Genomic DNA, 19,291 nt, shown 5'->3' on the forward strand with positions numbered 1-19,291 from the left:
TGGTAACCCCGAGGGTGTTGGTTGTGGGGGACTCAGTGATGGTAATGTCATTGAATGTCAAGGGGCGATGGTGAGATCCTCTCTTGTACGAGATGGTCATTGCCTGACACTTCTGTGGTGCAAATGTAGCTTGCCACTTGTCAGCCCAAGCCTGGATATTGTCCAGGTTTTACTGCATTTGGACATGGACTGATTCATTATCTGAGGAGTTGTGAATGGTGCTGAACATTGTGCAGTCATCTGCAAACATCCCCACCTGACCTTATGATGGGAGGGAGGTCATTGATGAAGCAGCTGAAGATGGTTGTGCCAAGGACACGACCCTGAGGAACTCCTGCAGTGATGCCCTGGAGCAGAGATGATTGACCTCCAACCACCACAACCATCTTCCTTTGTGGTGGTATAACCCTAACCAGTGGAGAGTTTTCCCCCTGATTCCCATTGACTCCAGTTTAGCTACTCGGTCAAATGCTGTCTTGATGCCAAGGGCAGTCACTCTCACCTCACCTCTGGCATTCAGCTCTTTTGTCCATGTTTGATCCAAGGCTGCAATGAGTTCAGGAGCTGAGTGAACCCGGCAGAACCCAAACTGAGCGTCTGTGAGCAGGTTATTGCTGAGTAAGTGGAAAAAAAATGAAAAATGAAAATCGCTTATTGTCACGAGTAGGCTTCAATGAAGTTACTGTGAAAAGCCCCTAGTCGCCACATTCCGGCGCCTGTCCGGGGAGGCTGGTACGGGAATCAAACCATGCTGCTGGCCTGCTTGGTCTGCTTTAAAAGCCAGCGATTTAGCCCAGCGAGCTAAACCAGCCCCTGCCATTTGATAGCACTGTTGATGACTCCTGCCATCACTTTGCTGACGTTTGGAAGGTAGACTGATAGGTAGAGTGATAATTGGCTGGGTTAGGTTTGTTCTGCTCATTGTGCACAAGACATAGCTGGGCAATTTTCCACTTTGCCGGGTAGATGCCAGTGTTGTAGCTGTGCTGGAACAGCTTGGCTAGGGGTGCAGCAAGTTCTGGAGCACAAGTCTTCAGTACTGTTGCCGGAATATTGTCAGGGCCCATAGTCTTTGCAGTGTTTTGCAGTCTTTGCAATACGATTCACTCCACATGACAACAAGAAATGGCTGAAGGCATTTCTTGTTATCATGCAGAGTGAATCGTATTGGCTAAAGATTGACATCTGTGATGCTGGGGACCGCCAGAGGAAATCGAGATAGATCATCCACTCGGCATTTTTGGCTGAAGATTGTTGCGAATGCCTCAGCCTTGTCTTTTGCACAGATGTGCTGGGCTCCTCCATCATTGCGGATGGGGATATTTGTGGAGACCCCTCCTCCACTGAGTTGTTTAATTGTCCACTACCATTCACGGCTGGGTGTGGAAGGACTGCAGCGGTTAGATCTGATCCGTTCATTGTGGAAAAGCTTAGCTTTGTCTATTACTTGCTGCTTAAGCTGTTTGGCACACAATAATAATAATCTTCATTGTCACAAGTAGGCTTACACTAACACTGCAATGAAGTTACTGTGAAAATCCCCTAGTCACCACATTCCGGCGCTTGTTCGGATACACTGAGGGAGAGTTCAGAATGTCCAATTCACCTAACAGCACGTCTCTCGGGTCCGGAGCACCTGGAGGAAACCCACGCAGACACGGGGAGAACATGCAGACTCCGCACAGACAATGACCCAAGCAGGAATCGAGCACAGATCCCTGGTGCTGTGAAACAACAATGCTAACCACTGTGCTACCGTGCTGCCCTTTGTCTATATTTGGGGCTAAAGTTTATAATCCACTTCAGTAGGTTGCATTGATTTTAGCATAATTAATTGGAACTCAGCAAAATTCAGAACATCCAAATTACTGAACAGCACCTCTTTCGGGACTTGTGGGAGGAAACCGGAGCACCCGGAGGAAACCCACGCAGACACAGGGAGAACGTGCAGACTCCGCACAGATAGTGAGCCAAGCCGGGAATTGAACCTCGGACGCTGGCGCTGTGAAGCCACAGTGCTAACCACTGTGCTACCCATCTTCCCACTGACACCAAGTCCTAAATGATGGCTGAAATGGCTTCTTCTGTTCTCAGGCGTTTATACAGCAAGGATCAGACATCAGAGGTCATATGATTATGGCAAGCCCATGGCCACATTGCACAAAGGCACGTCTCCAAACATGCAATAAACTGGCAATCCCATTCTGACAGGTTGATAGATGGGTGAGGAATGTTACTCTTTTTTTAAAATTTAGAGTACCCAATTCAGTTTTTCCACTTTAAGGGGCAATTTAGTGTGGCCAATCTACCTAACCAGCACATCTTTGTGTTGTGGGGGTGAAACCCACGCAAACACGGGGAGAATGTGCAAACTCCACATGGACATTGACCCAAAGTCGGGATCGAACCTGGGACCTCGGCGCTGTGAGACAACAGGGCTAACCCACTGCGCCACCGTGTTGCCCGAGGAATGTTACTCTGATGTCCATTTTCAAACAGAAGAGAGGGAGTTCTCCGTATCCGCTGGCTGTGCTGTATCTCCCACTGGGAGCACATGGCGTTGATGCTGAATGCTTGAAATTTTGTTCCCTAGCACACGCACATTTACTCCCTCGTGTACCAAATTGACACAACATCCGAATCAGAGGAGGAAAGTGAAATCCCAGGTGTGCCTTCCAGTTCACGGGAGGAACGTCTGAATTGAATGCTGACGTAATATCTTTTTGGATTTTCTTTTTCTTTCTTGGCATGTAGGCTTCGCTGGCTAGGCCAGCATTTATTCCCCTTGAGAAGGTGGTGGTCAGCCATCAGCTGGAAGCACTGCAGCCCATCTGATATCTGTGGTAATTAAGGCTCACCCACAATGCTGTGGATCTGGAGTTACGTGTCGGCCAGTGATTAGGTTGTAATGATGGATTTGTGGCTAGCTTTCGATTCCAGATTTGCTGATTAATTCAATTTAAATTGATTTGAACCCTGGGCCTCTGGATTACTGCCTGGTACATTGCCACTTCAGCACTGTCCTTCCCGTGACCACAGAGGTAAAATTGAACTGATATCTGCATGTGTGTATCTAACCTTTCACCTTTATTTTTCTTTTTCTCCAGGTGCAACTATTTCTTTCTTTATGATACTTCAAAAGTTAAAGAAGAGGGTGATCCAACAAGAGCTGGTATCAATTATTTTTTCCCTTCACAGGTGAGATCCAAATTATTTATTTATTTATTTTGGTTTTACAGGGGGAGGGGTGAAAGGTTTTTTTTCCCAATTAAGGGGCAATTTAGCGTGGCCAATTCACCTATCCTGCACACCCCTGTGTTGTGGGGACGAGACCTGCGCAGGCACGGGGAGAATGTGCAAACTCCGCACGGACAGTAACCCGGGGCCAGGATCGAACCCGGGTCCGCCGCGCCGTGAGGCAGCAGTGCTAACCACTGCGCCACCTTGCCGCCCTTGAGACCAGAATTATAACGAGGTTGTATTTTTCCTCTCGTTTTTTCTTGGGGTGGGATGGGGAGGAGAAACATGATTCTTGTGTAATCACGCTGAGTTACAGTGCCACACACAAAGGTGTGCCCACGTTGCTGTGTACCTGTGGTGACAGTAGGCGTCGGGCCAGCTAGCACGTGAGGGATGAGGCTTTAAACCAATATAATCCCCATCCAGTTTTCACATGGGCAGTAACATGGGATGATTTATTTAATTTCTCTGTCCTTAAGTCACAGGGTCAGAGACAGTGCCACCACTGCCAGGCTAAATGGAAGTGGCGCTTTCAGCGTTTCATGGTACACACCCGCTTGCTATGTTTGTTTTTGCCTCTAATTGACTGCCCTGTTCTCCGCAAGGAGTTATTGCGTGTGGGAGTACTGTTCGTGACTCCCCTGTATTTTGTACAATTGACCATTTTTCAGGGGTGGACTTTGATTGTGAGTGTTGCCAAACTTGTCAACTGAGAGGAGGCAATTACAGGCTGGTCTGTTGTTGTTCATCACCTGCGCGTGGATGCTTTTTACGCCTGGTTTACTCAAGAACAGCATTCAGGCTGATGGTTGATTTCCACACCCTGCTGTTGAGGGGCTGTTTAACACTGGGCTAAATCGCTGGCTTTGAAAGCAGACCGAGGCAGGCCAGCAGCACGGTTCAATTCCCGTAACAGCCTCCCCGAATAGGCGCCGGAATGTGGTGACTAGGGACTCTTCACAGTAACTTCGTTTGAAGCCTACTTGTGACAATAGGCGATTTTCATTTCATTTTGCGTTATTGGGACCTATTCCAGCACTCCATTGCCAGCCACTCCAGCTGAAATCAACCGAGACAATCCAAACTGGGACTTGACCTGCTGGCCTGTGTGCTTCAGGTTCACCTGGCCTTTGTTAACTTAGCCACCAGGAATACCTTGTTTTGAAGCTAATTTTAAAAAGGCGATCGTTCTGGAGGACATAGTCGCATAGTAATTAGCACTGTTGCTTCACAACTCCAGGGTCCCAGTTTCGATTCCTGCTTGGGTCACTGTCTGTGCAGAGTCCGCACATTCTCCGTAAGAATTCCGTAAGAGTTGTCAGTAAGAATGAACACCAACGCCTCCTCCACAATAGTCCTCAATACCGGTGCCCCGCAAGGCTGCGTACTTAGCCCCCTACTCTACTCCCTGTACACACGACTGCGTGGCAAAACTTGGTTCCAACTCCATCTACAAGTTTGCTGACGATACGACCATAGTGGGCCAGATCTCGAATAACGACGAGTCAGAATACGGGAGGGAGATAGAGAACATAGTGGAGTGGTGTAACGACAACAATCTCTCCCTCAATGCCAGCAAAACTAAAGAGCTGGTCATCAACTTCAGGAAGCAAAGTACTGTACACACCCCTGTCAGCATCAACGGGGCCGAGGTGGAGATGGTTAGCAGTTTCAAATTCCTAGGGGTGCACATCAACAAAAATCTGTCCTGGTCCACTCACGTCGACGCTATCACCAAGAAAGCACAACAGCGCCTATACTTCCTCAGGAAACTAAGGAAATTCGGCATGTCCACATTAACCCTTACCAACTTTTACAGATGCACTATAGAAAGCATCCTATCGGGCTGCATCACAGCCTGGTATGGCAACTGCTCGGCCCAGGACCGCAAGGAACTTCAGAGAGTCGTGAATACCGCCCAGTCCATCACACGAACCTGCCTCCCATCCATGGACTCCATCTACACCTCCCGCTGTCGGGGGAAAGCGGGCAGCATAATCAAGGATCCCTCCCACCCGGCTTACTCACCCTTCCAACTTCTTCCATCGGGCAGGAGATTCAGAAGTCTCAGAATACGCACGAACAGACTCAAAAACAGCTTCTTCCCCACTGTCACCAGACTCCTAAATGACCCTCTTATTGACTGACCTCATTAACACTACACCCTGTATGCTTCAACCGATGCCAATGCTTATGTAGTTACATTGTATATCTTGTGTTGCCCTATTATGTATTCTCATGTATTTTCTTGAATTTTGTTTAATTCCCTTTTCTTCCATGTACTGAATGATCTGTTGAGCTGCTTGCAGAAAAATACTTTTCACTGTACCTCGGTACACGTGACAATAAACAAATCCAATCAAATCCAATCCCCGTGTCTGCGTGGGTTTCCTCCGGGTGATCCGGTTTCCTCCCACAGTCCAAAGACGTGCTTGTTAGGTGAATTGGACATTCTGAATTCTCCCTCTGTGTACCCGAACAGGCGCTGGAATGTGGTGACGAGGGGATTTTCACAGTAATCTCATTGCAGTGTTAATGTAAGCCGACTTGTGACAATTAGGGCAGCACGGTAGCATGGTGGTTAGCATAAATGCTTCACAGCTCCAGGGTCCCAGGTTCGATTCCCGGCTGGGTCACTGTCTGTGCAGAGTCTGCACGTCCTCCCCGTGTGTGCGTGGGTTTCCTCCGGGTGCTCCGGTTTCCTCCCACAGTCCAAAGATGTGCGGGTTAGGTGGATTGCTCATGCAAAATTTCCCGTAGTGTCCTAAAAAGTAAGGTTAAGGGGGGGGAGTTGTTGGGTTACGGGTATAGGGTGGATACGTGGGTTTGAGTAGGGTGATCATTGCTCGGCACAACATCGAGGGCCGAAGGGCCTGTTCTGTGCTGTACTGTTCTATGTAATAATAAAAGATTATTATTTTTAACAAACAATTTTATTGAGGTATTTTAGGCATACAGAAAAAGTGACATTGTACAGTACAAAAAAAAATAAACATAGTGCAAACCATGGCTCTGTTCACGCAAGGACCTGCCCCAATATCCCCCTACTCTACTCTACTCTACCCTAGCCCCCCCCCTGCTCTCCCCCCCACTATCCTAGCCCCCCCCCCCCCTTCGGGCGAACCCTAGTAGCGAACCTCTCAAGGTGAACTTGACTTTCTCTAGGCCAAGAAAGCTCGCTGTGTCCGATAGCCATACCTCAGACCTAGGGGGCTTTGAGTCCCTCCATGCTAACCGTATTCATCTCCAGGCTACCAGGGAAGTAAAGGCCAGAAAGTCGGCCTCTCTCTTCCTGGACTCCCGGGTCCTCCGAAACCCCAAAGATTGCCACCTCAGGGCTCATTACCACCCCAGTTTTCAATACCCGGGACATGATATCTGCGAATCCCTGCCGCTACCGCCTGAGTTTAGGGCACGACCAGAACATGTGTACATGGTTAGGCGGCCCTCCGGCGCATCTATCACACTTGTCCTCCAGTCTGAAGAATCTGCTCATCCGAGCCCCCGTCATGTGCATGACCTTAAACTGAATCAGGCTGAGCCTGGTGCATGTTGCGGTCGTGTTTACTCTGCTCAGGGCCCAGATACCGTCCTCCATCTCCCCCCGAGCTCCTCTTCCCACTTAAGCTTCAGGTCCTCGGTCTGCATATCCTCAGCTCCCATTAGTTCTTTGTAGACGTCTGAGACTCTACCCTCTCCCACCTCTCCCCTCGAAACTACCCTGTCCTGCCTCCCCTTCGGCGGGAGACGTGGGAAGGACGGCACCAGTCTGCGTACAAAATCCCGCACCGATAAGTATCTAAAGTCGTTCCCTCTCGTCAGCCACAAACCTCTCCTCTAGCGCCCTCATGCTCGGAAAGCTCCCTTCCAGGAACAGACCCCCCATCCTCACAATCCCCGCCCTCCTCCACAGTCGATACCCCCCCCCCCCCCCCCCCCATCCATGTTCCCCGGGGCAAATCGGTGGTTGCCGCAGATTGGGGTCCACACCGATGCTCTTACCTCCCCTACATGCCTCCTCCACTGGCCCCAGATCTGAAGAGCCATCACCAGTATCGGGCTGGTGGAGTACCGTGCCGGCGGAAGCGGCAGAGGTGCCGTGAGCAGGGCAGCTAAGCTAGTGCCCCTGCACGAAGCAGCCTCCATCCGCTCCCAAACCGACCCCTCACCCACCATCCATTTCCTTATCATCACTATGTTGGCCGCCCAGTAATAGTTGCTGAAGTTCGGCAACGCCAGCTCCCCTTCTCCTCTGCTCCTTTCGAGCATCACCCTCTTCACCCGCGGGGTCTTCCCTGCCCATACAAATCCCAGAATAATTTTATTCAGCCTCTTAAAGAAGGACCGCAGGATAAAGATGGGGAGACACTGAAAAACAAACAAGAACCGCGGGAGAATCATCATCTTAACAATCTGCACCCTCCCCGCCAATGACAGCGGGAGCGCGTCCCACCTCCGGACCTCCTCCCTCACTCGTTCCACCAGTCGGGATAGGTTGAGCTTGTGCAACTTGCCCAAGTCCCGTGCCACCTGAATCCCCAAATATCGGAAACTCTCCTCCACTAGCCTGAACGGCAACCCCTTCAGCCTACTCTCCTGCCCCCTCGTCTGAATTACAAACAACTCGCTCTTCGCCATGTTCAGTTTGTATCCGGAGAACTGGCCAAATTCCCTCAGGGTTGCCATAATACCGTCCATCCCCACCATTGGATCCGATATAGATAACAGCAGATTGCCTGCGTATAACGAGACTCTATGGGCGAAATTCTCCGCACCCGCGGAAAGTCGGCAAACGGTCGTAAAAATCGGGACCGTTTTACGACGGTCGCGAAGGCTTCATTTCCCGAACGATTCACTTCCTGGAAATGGGCTAGCAGCGCGGCCGCGTCAATTACGTGCGTGATGACGACGGAACGCGACGACGACACGAACCCGCCCATGTGACGCCGCCCGACGCCGTAAAAAGGCGCGGGCGACCACAGAATCTGTCGGGCAGGATGTCGGAGCCTAGGCGAGCTGCTCCTCGCTTTATTGATGCAGACGTCGAGGAGCTCCTCGATGCCGTGGAGCAGAGGAGGGGCATCATCCGCCCGCGGAGAGGGCATCGCCAACCTGCCAGCACGGTACGCCAGGCCTGGCGTGACGTGGCTGCTGCCGTCAGTGCTGTGGGGCACACCCCTCGCTCAGCAGAGCAGTGCCGAAAGAAGCTACACGACCTCACCAGGTCTGCCAGGGTAAGTGCCATGAGGGTGCCCCCTAGTCACAACCATCCCTCCCCCTTAACTGCCCGGGGGGGGGGGGGGAGAGGGATTGGGGCAGAGTTATTTGAGGGTGGTTCACAAAGTTGTCACAGACCCAGCGCTCTGGCCCCGAGGAGAGATGCAATCATCTGATGACAACTTGCCCCCCCCAAACTGTGCCAGTATCAGAACGGACTTCTGATACCTACCGTTTTGTAATGATCTACCTATGTTCCCTCCCCCAACAGGCCAATGCCGGTCATAACCACCGTGAGCGGCACAAGACTGGAGGGGGTTCGCCCAACATGCACCCCCTCAGCACCTTTGAATAGAGGGCACTGGACCTTGTTGGGGGGTCTGCCACCCGCGATATTGCGCAATGCGAGGTTGGCGGAACTGCAGCAAGTGAGACAACCCTCCCTGACAAACCCCCCCCCCCCCCATCCTCTGTCCCTTCACACACCCTGCCCACTGGGACACCTCCCCATCCTCTGTCCCTTCACACACCCTGCCCACTGGGACACCTCCCCATCCTCTGTCCCTTCACACACCCTGCCCACTGGGACACCTCCCCATCCTCTGTCCCTTCACACACCCTGCCCACTGGGACACCTCCCCATCCTCTGTCCCTTCACACACCCTGCCCACTGGGACACCTCCCCATCCTCTGTCCCTTCACACACCCTGCCCACTGGGACACCTCCCCATCCTCTGTCCCTTCACACACCCTGCCCACTGGGACCGTCCAGCGGCCTGCCAAGCAAATCGAAATAACCCGTCTCATTCTCTTCCCTAGGACGTGATGCCGAACGACTAGGGCCGTCTGGCTGCAGACGGAGACAGGAATCTGCCGCCACCTCACCCGGGGCCTCACAACAGAGGGTGCCCGATCAGCGGGCGGCCCTATCCGCCCCAACCCAATCTGCGGACCAGGACGCACAGAGGGTTCGAAGTCCACCACCACCACCAGAAATGGCCAGGGACAACCCTCCTGTCGCTGAGCAGCCCCACACCATGGACGAGGACCTAACCATTGAGAGCGTCGGGCTTGCGGTACTGCTTTCTCCCACCACATCCATCATCCCAGAGATACACACCCCGGCGGGCCTATTTAGTGATGAGTCTCCTGGGGCACAGTCTGGTTGGCACATCACAGATGAGCAGGTACAGCAGGTGGAGGTCGGAGCAACAGAGGGCCCGGACTCGCGGAGGCCAGACCAGGCCCAGGATGCAGCTGGCTCCCAGACGTTTTCGGAGTTCCTGGAGTTTCTCAACCCACCCGCACAGCCGATGCCTCAGGAAACCCAGGGAAACAATGACGGGATGAGGGCTTCCTTCCAGACTCTGCAGACGCTGTTAGAGGAGTCGAACCGCGTCCAAGAGCAGGGAGTGGTGCCGCTCATGGCAGAGACCCAGTCCGACACCGCACGGGTGGCATCCGCGGTGGAGGCAATGGGTCAGGTTATGCAAGACGTTGGGGTTAATGTGCACGCGTCATCCTCGGCCCTGGACAGGGTTGCCCTCTCACAGGCAGCAATGTGCCAGAGCCAAACCGACATTGCCGGCGCCCTGCGGGCCATGGCCGAGTCTCAGCAGGTCATTGGCCAGTCGCAGCAGTCAGTCGCCGAGAGCATCAACCGCCTGACACATGTGCTGGATGGCGTCGTGCACACTCAGGTTGAGATCGCACAGTCCCTGGCGGGAATGTCTAACTCCCTGGACTCCGTCTCTGCAAACCTTCGGATCCTGGTGGATACCGTTGCAGGCCTCCACGACTGGCAGCGCCAGGTGTCGGTGGTGCGGCGGGGAACCTCCCCGCTCGCACCTCTGTCCCAAAGTGAGGCCCGGGGGCCACCGGGCTCCCCGAGGGAGGAGGAGGTTTCGGGGCCCGTCCCATTAACTCCATCACGGGACGTCCCGGAATTCTCGGCCTCCCCCCGTCCCATCCCTGGTGCATCGGGTGGGCAGCAGGCAGAGCAGGGTGGCACAATGTCACCCGAGACGCCCGCAGAGCAGCCTGGCCCATCAAGGCCGGGTCGCCCCAGGAAACGCTTGGCCAAGGAGAAACGAGTTGAGGGGGGCGATTCGCAGCAATCCTCCTCCACTCCTGCTATATCATCTGGGGATTCACTTAGACGTAGTGGTAGGGCCCGTAAGGCAACTAACATAGACACTGAGTAAGTTGGCACGGGTGAAGGGCACAGTTTAGTTGTAGGGGCTAGGGCACCTGTAAATAATTGTTAATATTAAACGCACTGTTCCACCTTACTTGTAATACCGTGTGATTGTTCCACAGCCACAGGAATCGTGATGGTGACCGAGTGTCGCTGGGGGTGACGGGTGGTGAAACCTCGGTGCCGGGTGTGCAGTCCCTGCCCCTACCCCCCACCCAGAGCTAGCCCACGCGGGCACGTGATGGAGTGTCAGTGACGAACTCAGCGGCCACCAAGGTGGATGGTTCAGCTATTGCCATGGGTCAGACTCTCTCTAACGACTCTGAGCTCACAGCTCTTCGCAGAGCGGGCTGTCATCATTCCACATGGCACTGATCACACCCGCTGACACAGCCATCAATGCTGTGCCATTCGGTCTGGACCCAGTGATAAGCGTCATGTCGAAGTGGAGCAGTGTACACTGAGAGGGGGGGTTGTGGTGGTGGCAGTTGTGTGGTGACCCTCTGCATGACTAGCGATGCAGGTGGTGGTTTGGTGTTCATTGGGGACGTCACATGCGATGCGTGAACCGTGCTGCCACCATGACGTCGCGTGCCCGCCGTCCTTGCGGGGCCGTCGTGCCGCCTCCTGGACATCACCAGCACCTGGGTCGTGTCTGCGTGCTGCGCCCGCCACTCTGCCAGCGTCCTCCTCCTCCTCCTCCTCCTCCTCCTCCTCCTCTGTGCTGGCACCACTGCCACTAGCTTCTCCCTCCGCCTCCTGCAACAGGTCATCTTCCCTCTGCATCGCGATGTTGTGCAGCGCACAGCAGACCACTACAATGCGAGCGACCCTGTCGGCCTGGTACTGCAGGGCCCCTCCGGAGCGGTCCAGGCACCTGAATCTCATCTTCAGGAGGCCAAGGCAGCGCTCCACCACACCCCTGGTTGCTGCATGGGCCTCGTTGTATCGTGTTTCCGCATTGGTCTGAGGCCTCCGTATAGGCGTCATCAGCCAAGACCTCAGCGGATAACCCCTGTCACCTAGCAACCAGCCCCTCAGCCGGGGGGGACGTCCCTCAAACATCGCAGGGATGAACGACTGCGCCAGTATGTAGGAGTCATGCACACTCCCTGGGAACCTTGCACAGACGTTCATGAACCTCATGTGGGGGTCGCATACCACCTGGACATTAATGGAGTATGTCCCCCTCCTGTTTGTGAACACGTCCCTGTCCACAGCAGGCGGGCGCATGGGGACGTGAACACAGTCGATTGACCCCTGAACCCTCGGTATCCCGGCCACACTGGCAAATCCACGGACTCGTGAGTCTTGACTTGCTCGGTCCTCGGGAAAGGTGATGTAGCGATCGGCGATGGCATAGAGGGCGTCGGTCACATCCCGGATGCACCTGTGCACCGATGACTGGGAGATCCCAGAGACGTCCCCGCTCGGAGACTGGAAGGAACCGGTAGCATAGAAGTTCAGAGCGACCGTCACCTTGATGGCTACAGGGATCGCGTGTCCTCCCCCCGTTCCACGTGGGGCGAGGTGCGACAGGAGTTCGCAGATATGTATCACCGTCTGCCTACTCAGCCGGAGTCTTCTCCTGCAGGTGATGTCCGGCATTGTTAGGAAAGAGACCCGGACACGGTACACCCTCGGCTTTGGTCGTCGCCTCTGACGCCGTGGCTGCACCCTCACTCTCTCCTCTTCCTCTTCCTCCTCCTCCTCCTCCTCCTCCTCCTCCCCCCCCCCCATGCTGCTCGACGACTGGCAACTCTTCGGCCCTTCCCTCTGCTGCTGCAGCTGGCCCTGCAGCCACTGCGGGTTGTGGGTGTGGATGCTGCTGCATCTCCAAATCCAGTAGAGCTGCCCCAACCACTGCGCAGAACATAGCCGTTCTGTTCCCATGCATCGTGCTAACCTACAGAAGGGTGGTGGGGGGCAGAGAAACGGGACATGTTAGACGGACGTTAGTCGTTACCTCGGCAGCCGCCAGCCATGGGATACCAGTGTGTCCCGGTGGCCTGGTCGCGCTGCTGACACGCGGTCAGCCTAACCCCTGGTCACTTTCTGCATCCAACGGCCAGTAAACTATGGCCTCCTCACGGGTGCGTCAGTGGCCTGTGGCCGGAAGCCACAGGGGAACCAGTGGCCGTGTCCTCGTCACCTGCACACCATGGCATGGTGGCAGACATTTTGTTACGGGGTTGGACGGCTCACCCTCTACCTAACCCCCCCCCTCCGTCGCCCCCCACTGCCCCCTCCGTCTCCCCCACTGCCCCCTCCGTCTCCCCCACTGCCTCCCCCGTCTTCCCTCACTGCCCCCTCCGTCTCCCCCACTGCCCCCTCCGTCTCCCCCACTGCCCCCTCCGTCTCCCCCACTGCCACCACCGTCTCCCCCACTGCCCCCTCCGTCTCCCCCACTGCCACCTCCGTCTCCCCCACTGCCCCCTCCGTCTCCCCCACTGCCCCCTCCGTCTCCCCCACTGCCACCTCCGTCTCCCCCACTGCCCCCTCCGTCTCCCCCACTGCCCCCTCCGTCTCCCCCACTGCCTCCCCCGTCTCCCCCCCACTGCCCCCGCTCTGGACCCCCTCCCGTTCCCAGGGATGCCTTCCCCGTTGTGGCCAGACTCGAGCGGTGCGCTGAACGGTGCGCTGAGCGGTGCGCAGAGTGGTGCCCTGACCTCCTCCAAGCAGTCGTCAGCCAGGCCGACTGGTTGACGAATTTAAAAAGCAGGTGTGTTTCACGACGTCCAAACAGGGCGCCATGACGTCGGGACTTCGGCCCATCCGGGCCGGTGAATAGCGGGGGGGCTCTCAGTGGCGATTCTGGTCGTGTCAGGGGCGGGAAGGAGGCGTTTGTCGGGAAACGCGACTCCGACAATTTGCGGGGTTCGGAGAATAGCGGGTGGGCGTCGGAACAGCGTCGCCGTAAAAATTTCCGACGCCCGCTATTCTCCGACCCGTCGTGAGTCCGGAGAATCTCGCCCTATGTTCCACTCCCCCCTCCCCCCCGGACCAGCCCTTACCAGCCCCTAGAAGCTCTCAGTGCAATTGCCAGCGGCTCTATGGCCAGTGCAAACAGCAGTGGGGAGAGAGGGCAACCCTGTCTTGTCCCACGGTGCAGTCTAAAGTAGTCCGATGTCGATAAAAGATTATTACTAGCTTATGATGTGACTTTTTATTCTCAAATAAAAGCCACTTTAGAAGCCAACTTTCCGCTTGGCTGCATTTGCTTGCTGTCTTTTTACAACTGATTCGTAAATGATTTTACCAACTTCTCTTGAACAGACCGCCGTTGACCAACGGGAATTGCTGTGCGGACAGATAGCTGGCGTGGTTTGCTGCATTACTGAGATTTCTGGATCGCCGCCCACTTTAATCCGCTTGCGAAAGCTGAAGTTTGCAATCCGGGTGGATGGGGAATACATATGGGTGCGTATAAAATGAGCACCTTCGCGTCAAAAAAAATGCGTATCTGGTAATTGAAACACTGCATGTCCCCAACGCCTGCTGGCTGTAAATTATGTTTTTGTTTACATAATTCATCATCATATGTTGCAGGCTCTTGGGTGTGTCATCGAAGTTCCAGATGTGAGTTGTAAGCGCTTCCTGGATCAACTTATCGGCGTCTTCACATTTTACAATGGATCCAATAAGCATATATGCCAGGTAATGCTTTCCATTTGTATCGAATATTGAATGCCCTTTGCTGATACTGGGTTTGGAATTGCAATACCAAGCACTGTCCGCTCCGTACTTGCGTTGCTGAACTGCAACCCCAGCATCGTACGGAAGGCACGTCTGAATTGAATGCCGTTCTGTTGGAATATTTTTGGATTTTTTTTTCTTTTCTTCCATGGCCACATCTAGACATTACTGGCAAGGCCAACATTTGTTGTCCCTGTCTAATTGCCCTGGGGGGGCGGGTGGTTAGAGGTGAGCCACCACCTTGAATCACTGCAGTCCATCCAGTACCTGTAGTAGTTGAGACATTGCTATCGATCCGGAGTCACACCTGCCAGTGGTTAGGTTTTGAACGATCGTTTTGTGGCTCCTTTTAAATCTCTTTGCACCCGGTGCCCAGGGTAGCTTACAGGGATTGATTTGCATGCAGCGAGTGTGGGAACATCTGGGTTATTGTGCAGCTCAGCAACTGGTTACCTGCTCATTTTTATTGAATGAGTGGGCTGAGTCCTTACTTCCTGTACTGATGAGTAACGCAATTTTCATATTCCTGAATGGCCATTCTCAAATGTTAGCATCTTTTAGACCATAAGGAATGGGAACAGGAGCAGGCCATTCGGCCCCTCGAGCCTGCTCCGCAATTCAGTAAGATCATAGCTGATCCGACATTTCTCACGTCCACTTTCCTGCCCTTTCCCATAACCTTTGATTCCCTGATTGATCAAGAATCTATCTCAGCCTTAAATATACACAAGGAGGGCAGCATGGTGGCGCAGTGGGTTAGCCCTGCTGCCTCACGGCGCCGAGGTCCCAGGTTCGATCCTGGCTCTGGGTCACTGTCCGTGTGGAGTTTGCACATACTCCCCGTGTTTGTGTGGGTTTCACCCCCACTACCCAAAGATGTGCAAGCTAGGTGGATTGGCCATGCTAAATTGCCCCTTAATTGGAAAAATGAATTGGGTACTCTAAATTTATAAAAAAAAAAAATATACACAAGGACTCTGTCCCTACAGCTCTCCACAGAGTTCCAAAGACTCACAGCCCTCTGAAAGAAGAAATTCCTCCTCATCACAGTCATAAATTGACACAACTTTATTCTAAGGCTGTGCCCTCTGGTCTGCGACATGGAGGGGAGCCATCCTCTCAGCGTCTCCCCTGTCAAAGCCCCTCAAGAATCCTGTCAGTTTCAATGAGATCACCTCTCATTCTTCTAAATTCCAATGAGCAGAGTCCCAATCTGTTTAACCTTTGCTCTAAGACAATCCCCCCATACTCGTGAACCTTCTCTAAACCGCCTTCAGTGAAATACTGGCCGGGATTCTCCGACAGCCCGGACAAGTATTGACTCCGGTGTCAAACCCGGCGCGGGCGACGCTGGCGTCAATGGGCCTCCAGGTCCAGTCATTCACCTCTTCCTAGGAGGCTAGAACGGCGCCAGAGTGCTGTGCGCTGCTCCGGCGCCGGAAGCCGGCCGGCACGGGTACGCGCATGCGCGCCACAGCCAGCCTGGGCAACATGGTGGAGCTCTACAGTGGCCCAGCGTGGAGAAACATAGCCCGCCCCCCCCCCCCGGGAATGAGCCCGCCCACCAATCGGTTGCCCCTGATCGCGGGCCTCGCCACCGTGGAGGCCCCCCCCCCCCCGGAGTCGGATTCCCTTCCCTGCCCCCCCTACCAGGACGGCCCCCGCAGCCAGAACGCCGAGGTCCCGCCGGGTAGGACCGTACGCAAACAACGCCGGTGGGACTCAACGGAATTCGGCGGGCACTCGGCCCATTGAGCGCGGAGAATTGCTGTGGGGGCCTCTTTCAATGGCGCCCGACCTGCGCCGCGGCAGCATGATTGGTGCCGATTCTCTGGTCGCCGGAGAATCGGCTGCCCGGCGTCAGAGCGGCGTGGCAGGATTCACGTGACCCCCCCTGACGATTCTGCGACCCAGCGCGGGATCGGAGAATCACAGCCAAAATCTTTCCTGAAAAAAGGGGACGAAAACTGCTCCCAGTGCTCCAGATGTGGTCTCACCAGTACCGTGTACAGCTGCAGCAAGATGTCCGACTCTTATACCCCAGCCCCCTTGAAATAAGGGCCAACATTCCATTATCCTTCCTGATTACCCGCTGTACCTGTCTGCTGGCTTTCTGTGTTTCGTGTACAAGTATCCCCAAGTCCCTTTGTCTTGCAGCTTTCTGCAGTTTTTCCCCATTTAAATAACACTGTTTTGTTCTCTCTTCCAAAATGAAGAACTTCACATTTTCCCCACATTAAACGCCCATTTGCCAACTTATCAATGTGTCTTTTATTATTCATTCATGAGACGTGGGCATCAGGCTGGCCCAGCATATATTGCTCATCCTTAATTGCCCTTGAGGGGGCAGTTAAGAGTCAACCACATTGCTGTGGGTCTGGAGTCACATGGAGGCCAGACCGGGTAAGGACGGCAGATTTCCTTCCCCGAAAGATGGGCGCGATTCTCCGCAAAAGCGGAGAGTCGTGAAGGCTGCCGTGAAACCGGCCGTGTTTCCCGGCAGCCTCCGCACCCCCTCCCGGGACCTGATTCTGCTCCCCGGTCGGGGCTAGCAGCGGGGCCCCGTGAACCTCGGCATCGCAGGTTTAGCAAAATTCGCTACGCCCGCGCGCCAAAGTTAACGGCGGCTGACGCGCACGATGACGTCAGCCGCGCATGCGCGGATTGGACGGCTCCAACCCGTGCATGCGCGGATGACGTCATCACGCATATGCGTGAAACCCGCGCATGCGTGGGCCGGTATGCCCCTCAGCCGCCCCGCGGACTGATCCAGCGGGGCGGCGGATTAACAAAGATTGCGCGGGGTTCGGACCCGCTGCCCGCGATCGGTGCCCACCGATCGCGGGCCCATGGCACCCTTGGCACGGCCGTGGTGCAGCCGTGCCAATCGGTGCCATGGTTACCCAGAACGGCACTTTGCGGCCGTTTTCACGAACGGTGAGAGCAGGTGTGTTGCCGTTCGTGAAAACGGCCGTAAAGGCCTGGGAACCCGGCCCATCGGCTAGGGGAGAATCGCTGCTCGCGGTAAAAAAACATCGAGCAGCGATTCGTGTCGGGGGGCGGGCTTGGGGGGGGAGAATAGCGGGAGGTCGGGAAAAATGTCGGGAAGGCCCTCCCGCTATTCTCCCGTCGTGGGGGGCGGAGAATCGCGCCCGATGTTTTTTTACGACAATCAGCAACGATTTCATGGTCAACATTCCAGATTTTTATTGAATTCAAATGTCACCATCTGCAGCGGTGGGATTTGAACCCGGGTCCCCAGAGCATTACTCTGGGTTTCTGGTTTACTTGTCCAGTGAAAATACCACTTTGTCACCGCCTCACCACTATTTCTTTGCAAACTGTTTGTATCCTTCTCACAACTTGGCTTTCCGCCTATTTTTGTGTTGTCTGCAAATTTGGCTGCAGTCAATTTGCTTCCTTCCTCCAAGTCTTTTATATATATTCTAAACAGTTGCGGACCCAGCACTGATCCCTGTGGAACCCACTGGTTATAGGCCACCAACCTGAAGAAGAACCCCTTATTCCCTACTTGCTGTTTCCTGCCCATTAGCCAATTCTCTATCTGTGCCAATATACTATCTGCATGGGCTCTTATTTTATGACTTAACATTTTGTGAGATACCTTGTCAAATGCCTTGCGGGTGTTTGAGTAGGCCATATATTTGTTTGTTATGTTAGTGATGCCCATTGAAGGGCACTTGTTTGATGACTGTGATAATTTGCTGTTATCTTAATGGATCTTATCAAAATAGGACCAAACAATATCGGGTCCATAGACCACAAGGAACGTTTCGGTAGAAACTTGTAGCTTTGAATTGCGATCTGCATGTAATTACTGCAAAAGGTCCAAATTCTATGCTGGCCAGAATCTAGAATGGCCAGCAGGGTAGCACAGTGGTTAGCATTGTTGCTTCACAGCGCCAGGGTCCCAGGTTTGATTCTCACTTAGGTCACTGTCTGTGCGGAGTCTGCACGTTCTCCCCGTATCTGCGTGGGTTTCCTCCGGGTGCTCCGGTTTTCTCCCACAAGTCCCAAAAGACGTGCTTGTTAGGTGAATTGGACATTCTGAATTCTTTTTTTTTTTAAATTTAGATTACCCAATTATTTTTTCCAATTAAGGGGCAATTTAGTGTGGCCAATCCACCTACTCTGCACATTTTTGGGTTGTGGGGGCGAAACCCACGCAGACACGGGGAGAACGTGCAAACTCTACACGGACAGTGACCCAGAGCCGGGAGACATTCTGAATTCTTCCTCTGTGTACCCGAACAGGTGCCGGAGTGTGGCAACTAGGGAATTTTCACAGTAACTTTATTGCAGTGTTAATGTAAGCCTACTTGTGACACTAATAAAGGTTATTATTATTCAAGAGAATTGCATTGAAACGACTGTGTTGGATTCCATGTTAGATCGTTGAGTGAAGGCTTTAGTCCTGTTGATCGGGACTAGATTCAGTTGGAGCACCACTTGACTTCCAGCGCCCACCTAAATGCAGCTTGTGAGTTTTGGATTCGCTTCCATCGCCGTTTACATTTTCTGGTTTCTTCCCTAGATGCAGGAGCAAGAACAGCTAGCCCGTCAGTGGGATCTGTACACAGAGCACATTCAGCAAAACAGCTGTGGCCTGCACCAGACCTTCAACTCCTTGGGTAACCTCAACAGGACTGAAGTATGTGTAATCTAGGGGCACTTTTTACTTTGGGAGATTCCTTTGTCGCAGTACCTTTTCCCATGTTTAAACCAGCATTTCACAGCAAACCAATAATCAGTTTATTTACCAGAATAATTGGTCTTGGAATGGAAGTTAATTTAGGGAGGATAGAATTGGCAAATGATAAAGCACAGAAGGAGGTGATCATTTCTGTGTTGGCTCTTTGAAAGTGCTTTGCAATTAGTCCCATCCCCTCTGGGTGGCACGGTAGCATAGTGGTTAGCACG

The 19,291-nt window shown here is 53.7% G+C and overlaps 1 protein-coding gene across 2 annotated transcripts in view; it reads left to right on the top strand.

Annotated features, from left to right (window-relative positions):
- Positions 1 to 19,291, top strand: part of hps4 (HPS4 biogenesis of lysosomal organelles complex 3 subunit 2) — a 75,163-nt gene that overhangs the window by 18,386 nt on the left and 37,486 nt on the right. For both annotated transcript variants that reach the window (XR_005462518.1, XM_038813394.1), the window contains exons 2-5: positions 3,108 to 3,198; positions 13,931 to 14,074; positions 14,204 to 14,311; positions 18,906 to 19,022. Coding sequence is in view for 1 of the 2 variants with exons in the window: in XM_038813394.1 (XP_038669322.1) it covers positions 3,108 to 3,198; positions 13,931 to 14,074; positions 14,204 to 14,311; positions 18,906 to 19,022 (460 nt within the window). In the remaining variant the exon portion in view is untranslated. The remainder of the gene's footprint in view (positions 1 to 3,107; positions 3,199 to 13,930; positions 14,075 to 14,203; positions 14,312 to 18,905; positions 19,023 to 19,291) is intronic.

This window comes from Scyliorhinus canicula, chromosome 1, assembly GCF_902713615.1.
Source record: "Scyliorhinus canicula chromosome 1, sScyCan1.1, whole genome shotgun sequence".
NCBI lineage: Eukaryota > Metazoa > Chordata > Chondrichthyes > Carcharhiniformes > Scyliorhinidae > Scyliorhinus > Scyliorhinus canicula.